Source organism: Fusarium phalaenopsidis (genome assembly GCF_050370095.1).
Source record: "Fusarium phalaenopsidis strain FUZ10S chromosome Unknown contig_32286, whole genome shotgun sequence".
Taxonomy (NCBI): Eukaryota; Fungi; Ascomycota; class Sordariomycetes; order Hypocreales; family Nectriaceae; genus Fusarium; species Fusarium phalaenopsidis.
In genome coordinates this window covers 1,683,461-1,699,833 of record NW_028145413.1, presented here as the reverse complement: position 1 = coordinate 1,699,833, position 16,373 = coordinate 1,683,461, and the positions used below count along the sequence as shown (strand labels likewise).

Sequence of the window (16,373 nt, the reverse complement as noted above, 5' to 3'; positions counted from 1 at the left end):
TTGTCTGTCGTGTCTGGTGGTGCAGGCAGCTTTTCAGCCGAGACCAGATTCGAGCTGGTTGCGTCATGGGTCCAACCCCCACCGACGGTTTCGGCGACTGCGGGGCGACGTAGGTTCGCTGAGAGTTAGCGAGGAGGCCCCTGAAACTTGAGTAAGGCTGCGCTGTAGAACAGGTACATGGCAGACCGTTTCAGGGGCTTGGCTAGAGTGGCACATGCGCCTCAAATTCCCTATTCTCCGACAACCGTTTATCGGGGTCACGACTAACATCACCTCAAGCAACAGTGAAAGCATATACACAACATGCAGTCAACATTTATCACGCAGCATCTTAGGTATTAATACAGATCCAGTAATGAATAGATCGTGCCCCTAATGTCTATGCTCAGTGCTATCCTGGTCTCCACCATGACAATGGATGTCTCCTTATCACTGTTGACCAGTGCCAAGACCCGACTAGCAATCAGATATCAATGGCTTCAACTCCGACTTCAAAACAAACCCATCCAGTTTTCTTCCTAAAGCATTCCTTGTGGCAGCTTGTCTTTGTGGGCTTTTCTCGGTGACTCTGACTCCATGTCAGACCTGTGAAACAACCCCAACTTACACCATCCTCACTCATCACCTCCATCACGGTCTACTTTCGGCCTTTCACCTTTACTCAGCGACTTACAAAGACGTTACGTCTCCCGTCAGCTCGGTTCACGGTCTAAAGATAACGATCAAAGTCGCAGCTGTGCCACTTTCTTGCAGCCGATGCTTACCAACTCGCACATGTACAAAAAAGTCCCGGACTCGCTTTCTCCCAGGTGATGAGAGGAGATCAACTATCTTCCGCCTCAACAGTTTCTACTTCTTCAAAATCACAGCACAGACAAGATGGGAGAGTACATCCCTGAAGAGCCCGATCTGGGCGCTCTCAAGCCCTCCTTCACCGGCTCCCCTGAGCCCGAGACTCCCGGAACCAGCGCCCTCATCCGCACACTCTCCCTGATTCCTCACATGGAGGGTGGGTATTTCCAGCAAACGGACGAAGATCCCACCACTATTCCCTCGCCGTATCCGTCCGAAGCCCTCTCTGCTCAGACGACAGCCCTTGCTGGTCCTCCTCGTGAAGGCTTCGACATCGACACCCGCCGTCTCTCCACCACGATCTTCTACCTCCTCACCCCCTGTCGTCCTCAGGGGAACTTCCACCGAAACCGCAGCCGCGTCATCCACACTCTGCATCGTGGCCGTGGCCGCTATGTCCTTATCCACCCCGATGGCCGCGTCGAGACCTTTATCGTCGGTCATGCTGTCGAGCAAGGGGAGCGCATCCAGTGGGTCGTCGAGGGCGACGTCTGGAAGGCAAGCTATCTGCTGCCCAACAAGGCGACCGCTGGTGAAACGCAGCATGGAGAAGGCCTTCTCATTTCAGAGACTGTTGTCCCGGGTTTCGAGTACTGCGACCATGAGTTCCTTTCCAAGCAAGCCATAAATAGGCTGCTGCCAGAAGATCAAGCTCGGGAGCTAGATTGGCTTGTCAGAAAGTCTGATGACAAACCTCAGAACTCGACTGACCCCGAGTTGCCTGTCGATTCAGCTGAAGGTACCAGAATAACCGAATCCATCCCCTAGATCAAGATCATAGTTCCTGGTGGGCATGGTGCCGAGCCCCGTTCAGTCGGAAGTGCGTGAAACAACCTGTGCGGAACAAGAGGAGGCTGGTTCTGAGGCTGTCCATCCACAAATTTGTACCAATAATTAATCTCAATGCTATCTTCTAGTCATGCAGGTCATGTCGACGTTATGGTGTACTTGTTTGTCGCTCAGGGGGTATCATGGACACGAATCTCCAAAATCAACCATCGGTGGCTTGCTGAGCGCCATATGCATCCTGTGTTTCTGCCTCGGGAGGCATGCCGGCCCCGTTTCGTAATGGCTATATCTCCTTTCCTTCCCCTTTCATCAATCGATGCATGCATTACGTTCGCTGGGGTGGGCGAGTAAGTTCTATTCAAATCCGGCCGTTTCCTGTCTCATGAGAATGACATCTGCGGTATCGGTCCCTCGCCCGGGAATGGCTTCCGGCCGATGACGACGTGAATCGGTATCCAGGCGTGTATTCGTGTGTCGATGAGTTCTCTGCGTACGTCCACGAGCGACACCTGCATCGGCTTGGTTAGTTGACTCCGAAAAGGTCGGCGCATTTGAACCAAACTCACCTCGATCTGCGCAGGAGTTCTCTGATAGACGCGGTTGAAAAGCGTGAAAGAGAACCCGCTAAGACCCATCAAGAAGTTCCTCTCCCACATGCGTCCTATCTCTTTGAGGCGCTCGTCCTTGGGCCAGCCATTCATGGGCATCTTGAAGACACGCTCCTGCACATCAACAAACCCGGCCCGCTCGTACGCTTCCCGAACATTTTCAGCAACGTCAACAGGCCGGCCTATTATAGCCGAGGCTTCTTTGATTTCCCGGAACCATGTGGCAAAGTGGCCATTCGCATCGAGGGTGTTGTCGTCGCAGTTGACTGTGGCATCAAACTCCTGAGATTCGAACCAGCCACCAGGGGTTAATGATTGGAAAGCTTGGTCGGCTATCTGTTCCTTGAAGTTGGACCAGCAACCAGAAGTGACTCGGGTATGGATGTAATCGAAGGGCTGAGAGTAATCCCAGGGCTCAGAACTAGAAATCCGGTGTAAGCATTAGGAAAGGGCCGTCGTAAAGGAGACATACGAGTCTTCAACGTAAAAGCTCACGTTTGGCGGTACGTTTCGAGGTTGAATAGGCGAGAGATCGGTAGCAACTACCTCAGTTTGTGGAAACAAATCCCCCATCTTGATAGCCCAGTCACCAGTACCTGTAGCGATATCCAGCATACTTCTAGGCGGAGTCGTCCTTGATAAAGGAGCAAAGAACAGCCGCCCGCCAAAGAGCTTCACCAAGGCTTCATTTTGTAGGTCTAGGCGCTCTCGCTCTAGCTGATCGTTGGGGAAAGCGTAAGCTAGAGCAGGATGGTGAGCGAGGGAACCGGTCAGGACAGAGGCTAGAACTCACAACCAGCGCGGTAAGCATGGTATGTACGACCAAATTCTTCTGGGAAATTTTGTACACTGTCGGTCAGGGATTCAGAGTCTCTGAGGATGCTGATCAGCCTGGTTAGACAATGAAGCCAGGTTGGTGTCCGAGACTTACATATCCTGTGCGTCGGGCTACACGAACAAATGTCAGCACATCCACAACGGCCAGTTCAGACAATTCAAGGGCAAGGATAAAACTCCCAAGGGCCATGGTAATGAAAAACCAAAATACACACATCAGGCTCGATAAAGCTATTTTTGCCCGAGTTTGAGGCCGAGCAGTTGAAAGTGAATTGAAAATGGTTGAAGCTGGAGGGAGATGAGGCAGGCATATTCTCGCGGTTGGATGATTGAGCTGGTCGTCTAGGCATCACCGCGACTGTAATGGAATAGACGCAGTTACACCAGCAAAAGAGATGGCAGCAACAAGGCCAGCAGTGCCATCCAACGGTAGCACAGGGGAGCTCAAAACGGATGTGGTGGATACAAGTAGCTCGGGCCAACGGTTTTCGTGAGTGGGTGAGAAGCCGGTGAAACTGTCCAAGGGAGAACGTTGGGGGCTGCCGGTGGCGATCAACACTCAGGACCCGGCGCGGAAAAGGAGTGCCTTAGTTGAAAAAGGTCAGAGGATCCAACGATCTACAAGCAGCGAGATCAGAAATGTTGGTGACGGTCAAATGCCAGGCGCAGTGAGCGGGGCTAGAGACATATGCCGAAGGTGGTGGCGAGGACGAGGCCAGAAAGGCCAGAGATGTGCACCCAGCTATGGGGGTATTCGTGGTGATGGTGTTGCGGAGCGAGCCTGGTCTGGTCTGGGCGATGGGGGGAATGGGGGTCAGAACAAGAGACAAGAGGTGGTTTAAAGTACGGCAAAAGGGTTTAGTCGCTTTGGGACAACTTGGCTAATAAACCAGTCAGGAGCCAAAATTCCGGCGAGGTCCAGGAGTAAAGGACAAGGGGACAGGACCAGACCGAGGTGCGAGAAATTAATTTGGGAATAGAAGCTGGAGGTGGAAATGGAGAAGGACAAGAAGCTTGGATGGAATCCCCGCTCTCTGGGGCATCAGCTAAGGTAGGTAAGGCAAGGCAAGACAAGGTAAAGAGAGATGGAGGCACCAGAAGAAGGGAACCAAGAACCAGACCAGAATGACCCAAAGACCTGGTGCGACCAGACTCGTCGAGTGGATGCGGGCTAGGATGAGACCCAAAGGGACCCAAGGACCCAGCAGCTTGGGACGGGTATCTGGCTCTCGGCTCTCCAGCAAAGCCACGAGCCCTACCAAACTGACGCGGATGCTGGCGTTGGTGTGGTGGGCGTTTCTAGGGTCGCCCGTATCTCCAGTCTTTTGGCGTCGACCGCCCCCGGTCTTGAGCACCGGAACAAGAGGCGACCCAGTCAGTCGGGTTGTGGTTGTGATACCGGGACCCCCTCGAGCAGCAATCCCATGCACACCACCACACCCAAAGGCAAAGCTCGGGACGGTCTAAGCACCAATCTCGGCCAAGCAGACGTGCAGAATGAGCTGCGAGGAGGCAGAGCCCGAGGCAAGTCAGTCAGGGCAAGGGATGCAATCCTCCCTCTGTGGCTCTCCACCACACAGACGCCCACAGCTCCTTAGCCCCAGAAGCGCGGGCCCAAGCTTGGCAACTCGCGTCAGCAGTGCAACAGTCCACGAGCGAACGAGCGAAAGAAGGCGTCAACAACACCGTGTGCGCAGGTGCGTAATTTCAGAGCAACAAATTTCCAAAGGAACAGCGAGTCAAGTCTAGGCGTCGTCGGTGCGGTTTCGTCCGGCTCTCGTCCGGCTCTCGTCCGGCTCTCGTCCGGCTCTCGTCCTGTACCTCTGTAAGAGCGAGTTGTGGATAAATTGAGTGTCTTGGTCTCGGGCCTTATCCGCAGATGCCTGTCCTATCCCAGCCCTCGTCGTGAATAAGGAACCTCTCTCATCAGGGTCGGCCACCGCCGTTCGCTTGTCTCCCACAGAGTAAAGTTCAAAGGGGTCCCAACAATCTGGGTAGGCTAACCCAGTGGACTGGGGCCAGGATCCGAGAGCCTGGGTCGGGAAAAGTGACCACGTTCCCGGCGGCTTGGAAATGAACAATGCCCTTTGGGGGGAAAGGGGAAAATGAGGCCCGGGGGTGTGGGAACGTCGGAGGCGTTGGGCGTGTGCTCCGGGGAAATCTGTGAAAGGGTTCGCGGTGCTCCGCGAGAGCGTTTGTGCGACGGGGGACTGACTGACACGAGATGCTGGTTGCTATCCGATCGTCTGTGTGGCTGGCCGGCGAGTTGACAACTAGCTGGCTAGTTACTATGTCAGTGTGTGTAGGCACTGTAGTGTATCCAGCTCGGGCTAGCGACGGGGATCGCGGGAGATTGCGACGGAGCCTGTAGGGACGGGAGGGAACCGACAGGACGGATCCGGGAGACGTGAGGTGACGTAGCGGGTGTGTTGTTTGTTCTCTTGGGTGTTGGTTCTGACGACGATGATGTCCGGGGAAGAAAAGAAACGGGAGGAGAGAAGAGACAAGAGAAGGGGTGGGATAGAAACTACCTACCCATGAATGGATGGATGGATTGGACGGGACGGGAGCCGAGAGCGAGACGGGAATAGAAATGGAATAGGAATAGCAGGTGCAAGTGGACGTGGACTTGGAAGTGGAAGCATCAAGGAAGGCGCGAGATGAGCCTGCAAACTACCTGCCGAGTATGGCAAGACGTCCAGAAGCAATGCCGTGCCTTAGTAACCGAACAATTTCAACGTCCAGGGGGAGAAGAAACGTGTCTTACACAAACAAAAAGAATCACACGGCCATGAGCGGAGGTAATGTCATGGTACGGGATGGTCTTGTAAATTCGCCTCTGCAGAGATGATGCAAAGATATCCGCAGTATGGACAGACCACCGTTGTTAACCACCCCGGCAGAATGGAGCAAAAGTTCCCGTGGCCGTTGAAACGCTATGGCGGACGGCAGATTATTGAATCCCGATATTCCGAAAGACGATGGCATCACATTCCACGTTGGACGCTTGCGCGATAAGATAGAACTGGAGTGCGTGCACTAACTGCATAGCACCGCGAACCGCCGCCCGAATCGCAACACTAATGTTGCAATGAAAATGCGGTCTAAATGGAACGTCCCATGCTTCTCTTGCTCTGATAGCCATCCCGTCTAGCCTAGGGCACGCGCTACTCGCCTAGGAAGCTTAGCCTGCCGGCGCGTGGACGGGATGATTGACAAACCCCTCAAGACGATGGGGGGCCTCAAGATGGGAAATGGGAATCGCAGCTCTTGCAGTCTTGCGCGATACGCTACGTATGGGAATCGACTAGAAACCGCATCTTGTCTGGAAAAAAAAAAAGAAAAAAAAAAAAACGCCTTCGATTAGAGTCTGAGACAACACAAACTCAATCTCTCTCCCGTCGCTCGTCATCACCAAGGTGGAATCTTGGTCCTGCCCCCCGTTTCCGACTTCTTGGAAACGGAACTGGCTTTGGCTTTACCGGCCCTCGCACCGTCCCGCGCCTCTACAGTAGCCCAGGCCCCAAAGATGCCCCCGTCTTCTAAACTCGACGTCTGCCCATGCTAAGTTAGTCTATTCTCTGACTAAAACCTCCGACTCACGAGACTGGGCCTGAGGCAGCAGCTAAATGGCTCTCTCGCTCTCGGTATGGTCCAACGCGAAAACTCGATGTCGTGGTAGAATGATGCCTCTACCAGCCTACAGGTTCCCAAGGAGATGGGGCTTGCCGATCACTCGGCGCTCCAGCCTCTATGGGCCAGGGCCAGGGAAGGGAAGAAAAGGAGGGGTCCCGTAGTCGCGGGTATTGTTTGGCGGCCCAGCAGAAGAAACCCTGGGCCTTGTTGCTTTTTCCGTCTTTGGCTCTGCTTCTTCCCCTCACTTCTCGCAAACCTCACTCCATTTTTTTCCCCCTGCTTCAAGGCCCCCCCAGGCGGTTATTATAAATTATCCGCGATGACCTCGGTCATGGGCATAGCATATTGGCAAGGCCATCATTCGTCCGTGTCATGTTTTCGCTTGCGGGCTTTGACCGCGGCACAGAAAGAAAGGGTCACGGCTGACGGGACGAGCAACCTAGCTTCTCTCTAGAGGGGTGGAGGTGTGTGACCCGCCAGCCTGGGTCTGGCTGGCTAGGTACTTGACTCGAGCTGTTCGGTCCTGAGTGTAAGGGTTCTTGTTGTTGCTTGTCTATGTGGCTGGGATGCGAATGGGAGCCTCCTTGCTTGCTGACTTGCTTCTCCCTCCCCCATGACGGTGATCCGGTAAAGGTTGTCACTTCCGATGATCTGGGTCTCCCGCCATCCATCATATCATTTTCCACACGAGTCGTGACAGCACGTCTAAACCCTGTAACACGACCCGGGCATGAGTAGGTAAAACGGTGCCTGGGGCTTCTCCCTCTCTGCTTGGCCACAGATGCCGGCTGGACGGCGGGCGAATAGACAGTCTCGGAGCCACGCCGAGGACGTATCATTTTCTTTCCCATGTTCCTCTCGGGTTTCCCATCTCGAGCGAGATCTTCATGCCTCCCTAGCGTCCTTTGTTTGAGTTGTGCTTGTGCTGTGCCGCTTTTGTCTCAAAGACACCAAAAGCACGCACGCACGCACACACATCCCTGAGCTTTTTTAACTTCGTCTCATGGAAATGAGCCGCTGGATGGAATATTCCGTTTTGCATGAATTCAAGTCCGTCCGCGCCGCTGGGTCCCTCCACCTCCCTAACCAGAGCGATGCAACGTAAAAAAGCATGCTCAGAACCAAGTTGGAAGACTTGACTTAATTAATAATAAACCGTTAGCCGCCTTGACCGACAAATGTTTCTTGTTAGTCCCCTGCCCTTATATCCGACCGAACCAGAGTGCCCTCTGCCTGCTTGGGCATCCCTGGTCGTCGCCCACAGAGCTGCTACAACGTAGTAGCAATACGTACTATCTTGTCCTCCACTTTCTCTCTCTTGCGCTTCACCCCTTGCACGCGACTCGGCTGGTCAAAAAGCCCGAGGAGCGAAAAGTCGTGATATCTCGGGAAGAGCAGAGCAAGACCCATAACCATTCAGGGGACATTAGAGTGGCCTGATGCTGGGATGCGCTTCCAAGCCGAGGTAAGTTTGGATTAGCGAGCCCGTACAGATACCACAGTACTCTATCAAGATTCCGAGGTGCTGGTCAAGACTGTGGCTCCTGGACCTGATTCCTGGGATTATCCCCTACTCCTTTTCCTCTCCAAGGGACGGGACGTTTCTTTTGCCTGCGGCTACCCGTCCCGGGCTGTTGTTGTTGGTCCTCCGTCCATCCATCTGGATCCTGAGCAACTTCAAAGGAACCCCAAGATAACAACACACACTATTTGAGCTTGCCGATGCAGCCTAGTGGAATCAGTGCGGGATTATCTATGTACTGTACTTTATGCATCATGTATCATATGCATCCATCTCGATATATTCTCTCACCGTCCACAACTCCTCGCCGCGTACACAGCCCTGCATCGTCAACCCCTCCCAGCGTGGCTTGCGCATTTCAAACCTCGGCGGCATGCATGTTTCACCCCGTATAGACAAATATCCAAGGAAAGGCCATCTCTTTCTTTTTATCTTGTTTTTTTCAACCCATCCCTTCCCTTCCCTGGTGCAATGTTGTGTAGCATTGCCACACATAAACCCTAGCCACGGAGCACAAGTTCCTCCATCATCTGCCCAATTAGTACCCTCTAGAAGCCACCAACAGTGCTGCGTGACTATCCAGCCAGCCACGGCGATAGACTATGAGACAAGCAAGGCGCCTTTGTCTCGATTGTTGGTCACCAACAGAGCATGCATTGTCAACATTCTTCCTGCATTATCTGGTCTCCTTCCAGCTAGCAATTTCTCCCTACATGTCCCGCCTCTGCAAAGCTCTCGGAGCTACAGTATTCGTCTAAAATATATCCAAATTTTCTGGCTGAAAAAGTCTACATCATCTGCGTTTCCCTCCTCCTCCTACGGGGGTATAAGTCATCTCATCTAATTCACCGTCAAATAAGTAACAAAGAAAATTATATGCCCAAAGTGAGAACGTTTCACGTCATGATTCCGCCTCAGACTCTCTCAACCCCTCTCCCCCTTTTCATTTCTTCCTTTCCAGCTAGTATTCGCTTCCCGGATACGGGCTGGCCATCCCGCTTCCTGACAAGCTGTCGTTGCCCGACAAGTATGTCTGGTCGATCCGGAAAATCCAGTCCATTTTGTCCCGTTCGCTCCGAGCTGCAAATAGCCATGTGTTGTCCGTCCCGTATATGGCAAACACCGCCGACTGCATCCGTTCGGGAAGGCGCTGTAGGCCAGGGCCCCCGTTTGAGGCTCCCCCGCCCGTTCCCGTCCAGATGGTAGAGATCACACGGCCCGACGAAGTTCGCCGATGCCCTGGGGTAAAGTCGGATCCACCCGTCTGTCCGCTGTGATCCGATGCATTGTCGTAGTCATCGGACCCGTTGAGTAGGGCAAGCACTCCAGGTTGACTGTCAATGCGAGAGTTGCGCAAGCTTACCAGCCCAACCTCGTCACCATCACCAGCCGAATGAAGGTGAAGGTATGGCCGTCGTAGCTCGACAAACCTCTTGACCCAACGCGTCGAGTCACCGTTGGGGACCAACAGGTATCCACCCTTCAGCACCTTGGGGTTCTTGGGAACACGGATGACCGTCGCGACAAGTGTTGGTTGCAACGGCGCATTGGTCATGAGTCCATCTGTTGGTGGCGCTATGTTTGCTGGGCTGAGGAGATTTGATAAGGGGTCGGGGAATTTCTTCCAGAGCTTCAAGCATTTCTGCAGCAGATCCGTCTGCTCCTCGTCATACTCTGGCTTGGGTTGTGGCTCTTCCACCTTGATCGGCGTATCCGCCTCTGTTGTGGCTTCTGGCGTTGTGTCTTCTGCGTTTTCAGCCTTGGATTCCCCGTCCTTGGGCTCCTCATCATCGGGGTTTCCATCCTTGGGTTCTTCCTCCTTGGGCTCTCCCTCCTTGAGTTCATCCTCTTCCTTGGGCTCTTTAGGCTCCTCAGGCTCTCCCTCATCGAGAGCCGCCTCCTGCACCTCTTCTTCGTGCAACGAGGGAGCTGGAGAGGTTTCAGGTGTATCATGGAGGAGGTCGTCATCGCTGGGGATAATTGGCTTGAGCTCAGGAGAGGGCGAGGGCGAGGGTTCCTTTTGCTCGGGCTTCGCATTCGTTCCATCAAAACCAAGTTTGGCGAGGATAGTCTCAGTGGTAACAATATCCGCGGCACGCCTCTTCTTTCTGCGAGCTGTGATGAAGTCGCTCACCAGGGACACGCCCCTAGGGGTCCAGCTTGTCAAGTTCTCCTCTCCCTTGACATAGTCGTGCTGGCTGTTCAGTCTCCACAAGTCACCCACCTTCTTGATCGGAGCAGGGCGCATGGTGAGAGTGAAGATACCTGTCGAGGACCGCACAAATCGAATATTCTGCCACAGGGCCGAGAACATGGAAGTCTGGCGCACAAAGGTTCTCGACAGAATTTGCACACAAACCTTTTGCGAGAACTTCATCGGCTCTGCCAGCTTCTCGGAGCTGATCTCCCATGAAATGGTCATCTGCACCCGATACTTGTCCTGAGTCACTCGATCAAGGAGCAATGAGTTGTGCACACTTGAATCCCACTGGGCATAGATGGTGAGGCTTTTGGTGCCGTTGGCATTCTCCCGGAAAATTGGGCTCTGCGACAGCTTCAGAGGGATATCCGGCTCATTGGCGCCCATGTCAGGCGTCTTTCCGGCAGAGTCAACAAGCTGGATCCTTCCAACGCGGACAGAAGTAACGCCACCCCATGGGAGGGCATCGCCAGAGCTGTGGGAAATGTTGATGCCAATCCTTCGTTGCAGACCCTGGTGTAGCTGGAAGGTTCCGGTATCCAACTCGTTCGTCTGAGTCACTTCCACTGCGCTATACTCACCCATCTCGTTGAGCTCCATGATCTGGACCCGGGACAACAGGTCGTGCTTCTCCTGGGTGAAGAACTGAGATTCGTTGATGCGAGTTGCTTTAGTTATGTCGTCTCTCACAGGCACAGCATCCCTCATATCATCCCAACTAAGGAGCTTGTCCAAGTGCATTGTGGATACCTTGGCGAAGATGGCAACCCTCAAAGTGACATCATGGGATGCGAAGAGAGGAATGCTCATGCTATGGACACTCTCGAAACGGATAGGTCCCTCGTCAAAGTCCTTGATCATCTGGGTTGTGGTGATACCATCTTCCTCGGAGATGCCAGGGATGAAGAGTTGGGCGTGCACCTCAGTGCCTTCTCGCTCCGCGAAGCCGATGAGCTCATGCATGACAACGTTGAACTTGAGGGTGTTTGTAGGCGCACGCGCATGTGAAGGCTCAAGAGAAAGCTTGATGATGCCAACAACATGAGATGTGTAAGGAGACAGAACATCGAGCACCGAATCCTGGACTCGGCACTCGAAGACAGCCTTCAACGGCACATCGACTTCACCCACCAGAGTGTATGATGGCATGCAGGTCTCCACAAACGGATTGTCGAGGCTGAGGTGTTGCGCGTATTCGGGCTGGTCTAGGTACTGGTGCATCTGTCGCATCTGCCGCACCCTATCATGCAGTTTCTCGAGACTCCATAGGTGGACCACGCTGTTCTTGAAATCGACCACTCGAACGCCAATGCATGGTTTGGGGGCCTGTTCCAGTGCAATGTCGTCACCCTCGCCTGTCAGGCCGTTGAGGACCATATCATAAGATGAGCAGAGGACATGGCCAATGTCGACCACAGCAAACTGAAAGACGACGCTCTCATCGAGTTCGTGGCTCATGATCTGGGCTTCTTTGAGAATCGCGGCGTTCTGCAGCACCATCTCTGCCATCTTGACATAGTGCTGACCTTTCCAGACCTTGACAGAACGCTTCGCTAGCCCAATTTCCTCTTCAGAGAGAGTCGGGCTCTTCTTTGGCATCTTCAGGGGGTCCATCTTTTCGATCTTCTCCTCGAACTGCTTCCGTTGATGGTTGAGCTGCTTCTGCATGTCCTCCTTCAGCTCCTTCAGCGCTGCCTCCATCTTCACCTTCTCTTTCTTGATCTCCTCAATCTCAACGTTCGCCGCTTCTGCATTCTTCAGTTGATCTTGGTATTCCTCCTTTTGCTTCTCCAGTTGATTCTGCAGCTCTTCTCGAACCTCTTTGAGCTTCTCATCTGGCTCGCCTTGTTTCGGTGTTGAGGGCATCGTCAACGCTGTGTCCAGAGATAGGTTGTCCATGGTACCGTTTGACAAATACTTGTCGCGGATAGGATAAGAAGATTCCGAATCGTCTCCATCATCACGGCCGTTCACTCGCTCTGCCCTCGCCCTCTGCACATCCTCGAACAATGCGTTCAGTTCCTCGTCGTTGAGACTGGTAAAGTTTTGATCAGTTCCAAGAATCGCTCCGGCGGCTTCACGTCTGGCGAAGGACCAGTCCGAGTCACGGCCGTTCCGCTGGGATAAAGCTGGTGAGTCCGGTCGAGAATCGCCAAATTCAGATACCCTACTAAAAGATCTTTCGTGACCAGGACGAGGGCTTGGTGAAGGAGAACTTCGCTCCAGTGCCTGGAGCTGGCTTGCAGTGATAGAATGACGAAGTAAGCTCTGTGGCCTCTCCACTTCAGCTCGTTCTGCTCTCGCTTCCATGGGATGGTTGAATCGGAAGATGTGGAAATCGCCAAAAATGATACGGTATCCAGAGTGAAGTTGTGTAGGCTCCGTGATACGCTTTCCGTTGACCATGACCGAAGCACCTTCGCTCGGAATAACAGTCACAGTTCCATCGGCTGCGTTGTCAAAGGTACAGTGGTCGTGCAGAATTCGGCTTCCGTTGAGTCGGATGTTCGCTTGGTGATCCGCATTGGTGTCGACGTTGCCCACTGTCGTTATTCCGGGCTTGAGATTGTAGACGAGACACTCGGCGAGAAGGGGGTCATCTGACAAGTTGACAAGATGGGGCATCTTCTTGGGAGTGTGCAAGCCCACAAAACCCTTCTCAATGCTAATTCCGAGTTCTTCCAGGGCAGCTTCACGCTCCTTGTGAATCTCCTCCGTTTTGAGAAGTTTCTCCTCCCATGTCTGATTCAGATCCGTGAGGAGCTTCTCACTCTGGCTCAGTTGCTCCGCGATCTCTGCCTTTGAAACTGTCTTCACAACACCGTCCGCGCCAGTAATGCTGACCATCTGCTTCTCGAGCGGCGTGCCTTCAGCATAGACTTGGTCGGCGGGTCCTGAAGAAGCAGCTCCAGCAGGGGCCGGTCCATGACCAAGTTTGCTTCTCAAAAGCATCAATTCCTCCTTGAGTTCTCGTATCATGCGGGCATTGGCATCTTCGTTGACAACTGCATGGTTCTTGATGCGCTTGGCAGAATCGGCGTAACGCAGTGTACTCAGGGTTTCGTCGTAGTTAATATCGGCAGGACTGATGGCTGCAATCATAGCCGTCATACTGTTTCCACCTAGCGAGTCCTTCAACAACCATGTCAAGACACTGTCTCGGTATGGGACTTGACCACCACCCTTCTTCTTCTTCCCTCCCGTAGACAAATCGGCCAGGGCAGCGATGACACGACCCAGCGTCGATAGCGATCGGTTGATTTCAGCACCTTCCTTCAGTCGAGCACCCGTTGCACCAGTCGACGTAGCTCGTTCGGAACCTGCCAGATCGACCAGACTGATCTTGGCCACCTTTTCCATCTCCATCTTGGTATCCACATCGAACTTCTTCTGCGTCAACATGAGGGTAAAGACAGCGTGACTTCGACTGGATGTTTCGTTCATGTTGGTCGCGGCGACGGTTCGCGCTTTGTTTCCTTCGTCCATAAGGTGCTCGATTTCCTGGAACCCCTTTACGGCGAGCTTGGCGAGATCTTCGACGTAAGGACCGGTAGAAGGGTGTTCTCGAACTTTGAGGTTACCCTTGGTCGATGGGTTGAGCAGATCGCGGACTCGCTCGTTGTAAATTTCCAGATAAGAGACCTCGACGGTACATTTCGTCGTCCCGTCCGCTTGAATGGACTCTATTCTCTTAAACATGTCCTGACAAATCATGGGAATGATACCGATCTCCTTGCCGTATCCCATCATCGAGTACGACTTTCCGGAACCGGTCTGACCGTATGCAAAGATACAGTTGTTGTAGCCTTGGAAGGCATTGTCAAGCAGGGGCTGTCCCAGATCATCGAAAAGATTAGACTGGCCGGCGTAATTGGGGTCGTTCTTGTTAAAGGACCAGTATGATCGATCGAATGCGAAGGCCTTGGGCGCCGTATCTTTGACGCCCTTACCTTGGTGTCCATCGGGGGCGGATAGAACCGTCTGGTTCCCTTTCATTTCGATGACACATTTTGAACCTCGATCGATTTCTGCATGCCGTTCAGCACCGCCCTTTCAGCGTCCAAGCCCATCCAAAAGACTTACCTCTACCGTTGAAAGGTCGGCATCTCACCACCACCTTGATGTTTCCTCCTCCGGCGGGCGCCATGGCTGCGGAATTGTCCAGGGGACCCAAGGCGGTCCCCCTCTAGACAAGGACTTGGTGGTTGAGGAATGCGCGGGGCTTGGTCGAAATCAAGCTGCGCCGGTGCGAGTGCACAAGATAAATATGTATCGTCTCTACAAGTAAAGCGGCATGCGACGTGTGGGCGTGGTATCCATCCAAGGCCGCAGCTCAGCGCATCGTCTCGTCGGTGTCGGTATAATTTCGCAGGTAGGGGATGGCAAATGGCGGGTCAACCGTCTCCTTAGCGAGCTCGGGCTCTCGGGGGGGTATCCAGAAATGACGACACTGTGTCGCCCTTTGGCGGCGGCGCACGTTGGGGAAGAGGCTTCGGGAGGATTGCGATCTTTGCCGTCCAGGCAAGAGCTCGCCGTTGATGCAGGTCGCGATGTGCGAGATTGTCGTCGTCAGCCTGGGGAACAAGGCCAACGAGAGTCTGTGGGAGGCCGTTGTCTGGCGCAGGCGGTGGTTGCTTGTCAACAAATTTCGCAGGGAAGGTTCCAGGTTAGTGAGGACGCGGTCGCGCTGCACTGCACTGCACTTGATCCAGGTCCCGTGCTTCTGATTGGGCAGCTGACATGAGATGCTTGAAAGGGGACCTGGGGTGGTAGTGGCTTCGGGAGTTCACGTGCAGGAAGCTTGCGTGCGCTGCCGACTCAATCAGCCGGCTATTAGCCGTCAGCCATTGTCGTGATATCCAATGAGTGTCTCGTTGTTTTGGACGTAATTGACATCGAGACAGGTGATGATGGCAAGAGTTGGTCCAACATGGCATTCTTTTAGCCTCTCCAGAATCCTCTTCCATATTTACACACATGCAATTTGAAACTCTAACACACTAGCTTCAGCTCCCGCTCTGACTTCCGCTCTGGCGCACGGTTGTGGATCACGGGTATGCACTCGCAGGGCAGACAAAGCGAGCTGGGACATGGACCAATGTCTCGAAACCCTCGAGTTTTTGATTTCCGATGATCCCTTGGCTTTGTCCCATGAAGCAGTTGCCCAGTAACAAAGGTAAAAAACATATTGGTTGTCTCTACCACAAGAAACAGGCGCACATCATTCAAGTTGGGGAAGCCGTAACACGGACAAGACATCATTTCGGGGCATTCCGGATGTACACACGTATGAAAAAGAAGCAACGACAGCGTCTCAGAAGTAAGTCGAAGGGGGGACTCTTTGCAGTGGCGATTGCTTGGTTGGTGGATGGTGACTGAAAACATTGCCACATGGACCAAGATCCCTTCGCCTCGCGAAGTAGGACTTTGGAGTAAAAGAGATGAGCATTCTGAACCAATGCGAAGGCCAAGACCAATGCCCACCACTCCAACACTCAAGCTGAGAATTTGCGTTCCTTGCCTCGGGGGGCAAGTCCTCTCTTTAAGCGGCGTTTGGAGGACCCCGTTCTGTGCAGTCATTAAGAATCGCAGGCACCCGCACGTGGAGCCGCCGGGTAGACGACTGTCGCGAATCTGGCTACAGCGACATCAGAGATGTGCGGACTCCGGTGTAGGCGAACTTGCTACTTCACTTGCTCGTACAGAACGGGCTCGCGGGACCCTCTCCGAGCTCAGGGATTCAGTGTCAGTCCAGGGCGGCAGGGCTCCATCACCAAAACTCTGTCCTCAACGAGTCGAACCAGTCTGATACAGTTGCTCGGTCAGGGCTGTTTCGTAGTCCTATTAGCGTGAGCATTATAGCACCAATGATTACCAGACAAGCCGGTTGCCTCGGGCTCGGGGCAGATTATAACACCACGGCGACAAG

General features: G+C 53.6%; 3 protein-coding genes across 3 annotated transcripts; 1 reads left to right on the top strand and 2 right to left on the bottom strand.

Moving 5' to 3' along the window:
- Positions 1–879: 879 nt before the first annotated feature.
- Positions 880–1,620, top strand: LRP88_02852 (RmlC-like cupin domain-containing protein; the record flags this gene model as incomplete). Its single annotated transcript, XM_083239490.1, has 1 exon — positions 880–1,620. One exon carries the CDS (start codon positions 880–882, stop codon positions 1,618–1,620), a length of 741 nt encoding a protein of 246 aa, XP_083104620.1.
- A 401-nt stretch (positions 1,621–2,021) lies between these two features.
- Positions 2,022–3,397, bottom strand: LRP88_02851 (S-adenosyl-L-methionine-dependent methyltransferase; the record flags this gene model as incomplete). Its single annotated transcript, XM_083239489.1, has 6 exons — positions 2,022–2,150; positions 2,208–2,670; positions 2,722–2,989; positions 3,043–3,122; positions 3,181–3,197; positions 3,302–3,397. The coding sequence occupies 6 exons, from the start codon at positions 3,395–3,397 to the stop codon at positions 2,022–2,024; spliced, it is 1,053 nt and encodes a 350-aa protein (XP_083104619.1).
- Positions 3,398–9,205: 5,808 nt separating this feature from the next.
- LRP88_02850 (kinesin-3 motor protein uncA) lies at positions 9,206–14,591 on the bottom strand (the record flags this gene model as incomplete). The annotated part of the gene is made up of 2 exons (XM_083239488.1): positions 9,206–14,472; positions 14,528–14,591. 2 exons carry the CDS (start codon positions 14,589–14,591, stop codon positions 9,206–9,208), a joined length of 5,331 nt encoding a protein of 1,776 aa, XP_083104618.1.
- Between the last annotated feature and the right edge of the window lie 1,782 nt (positions 14,592–16,373).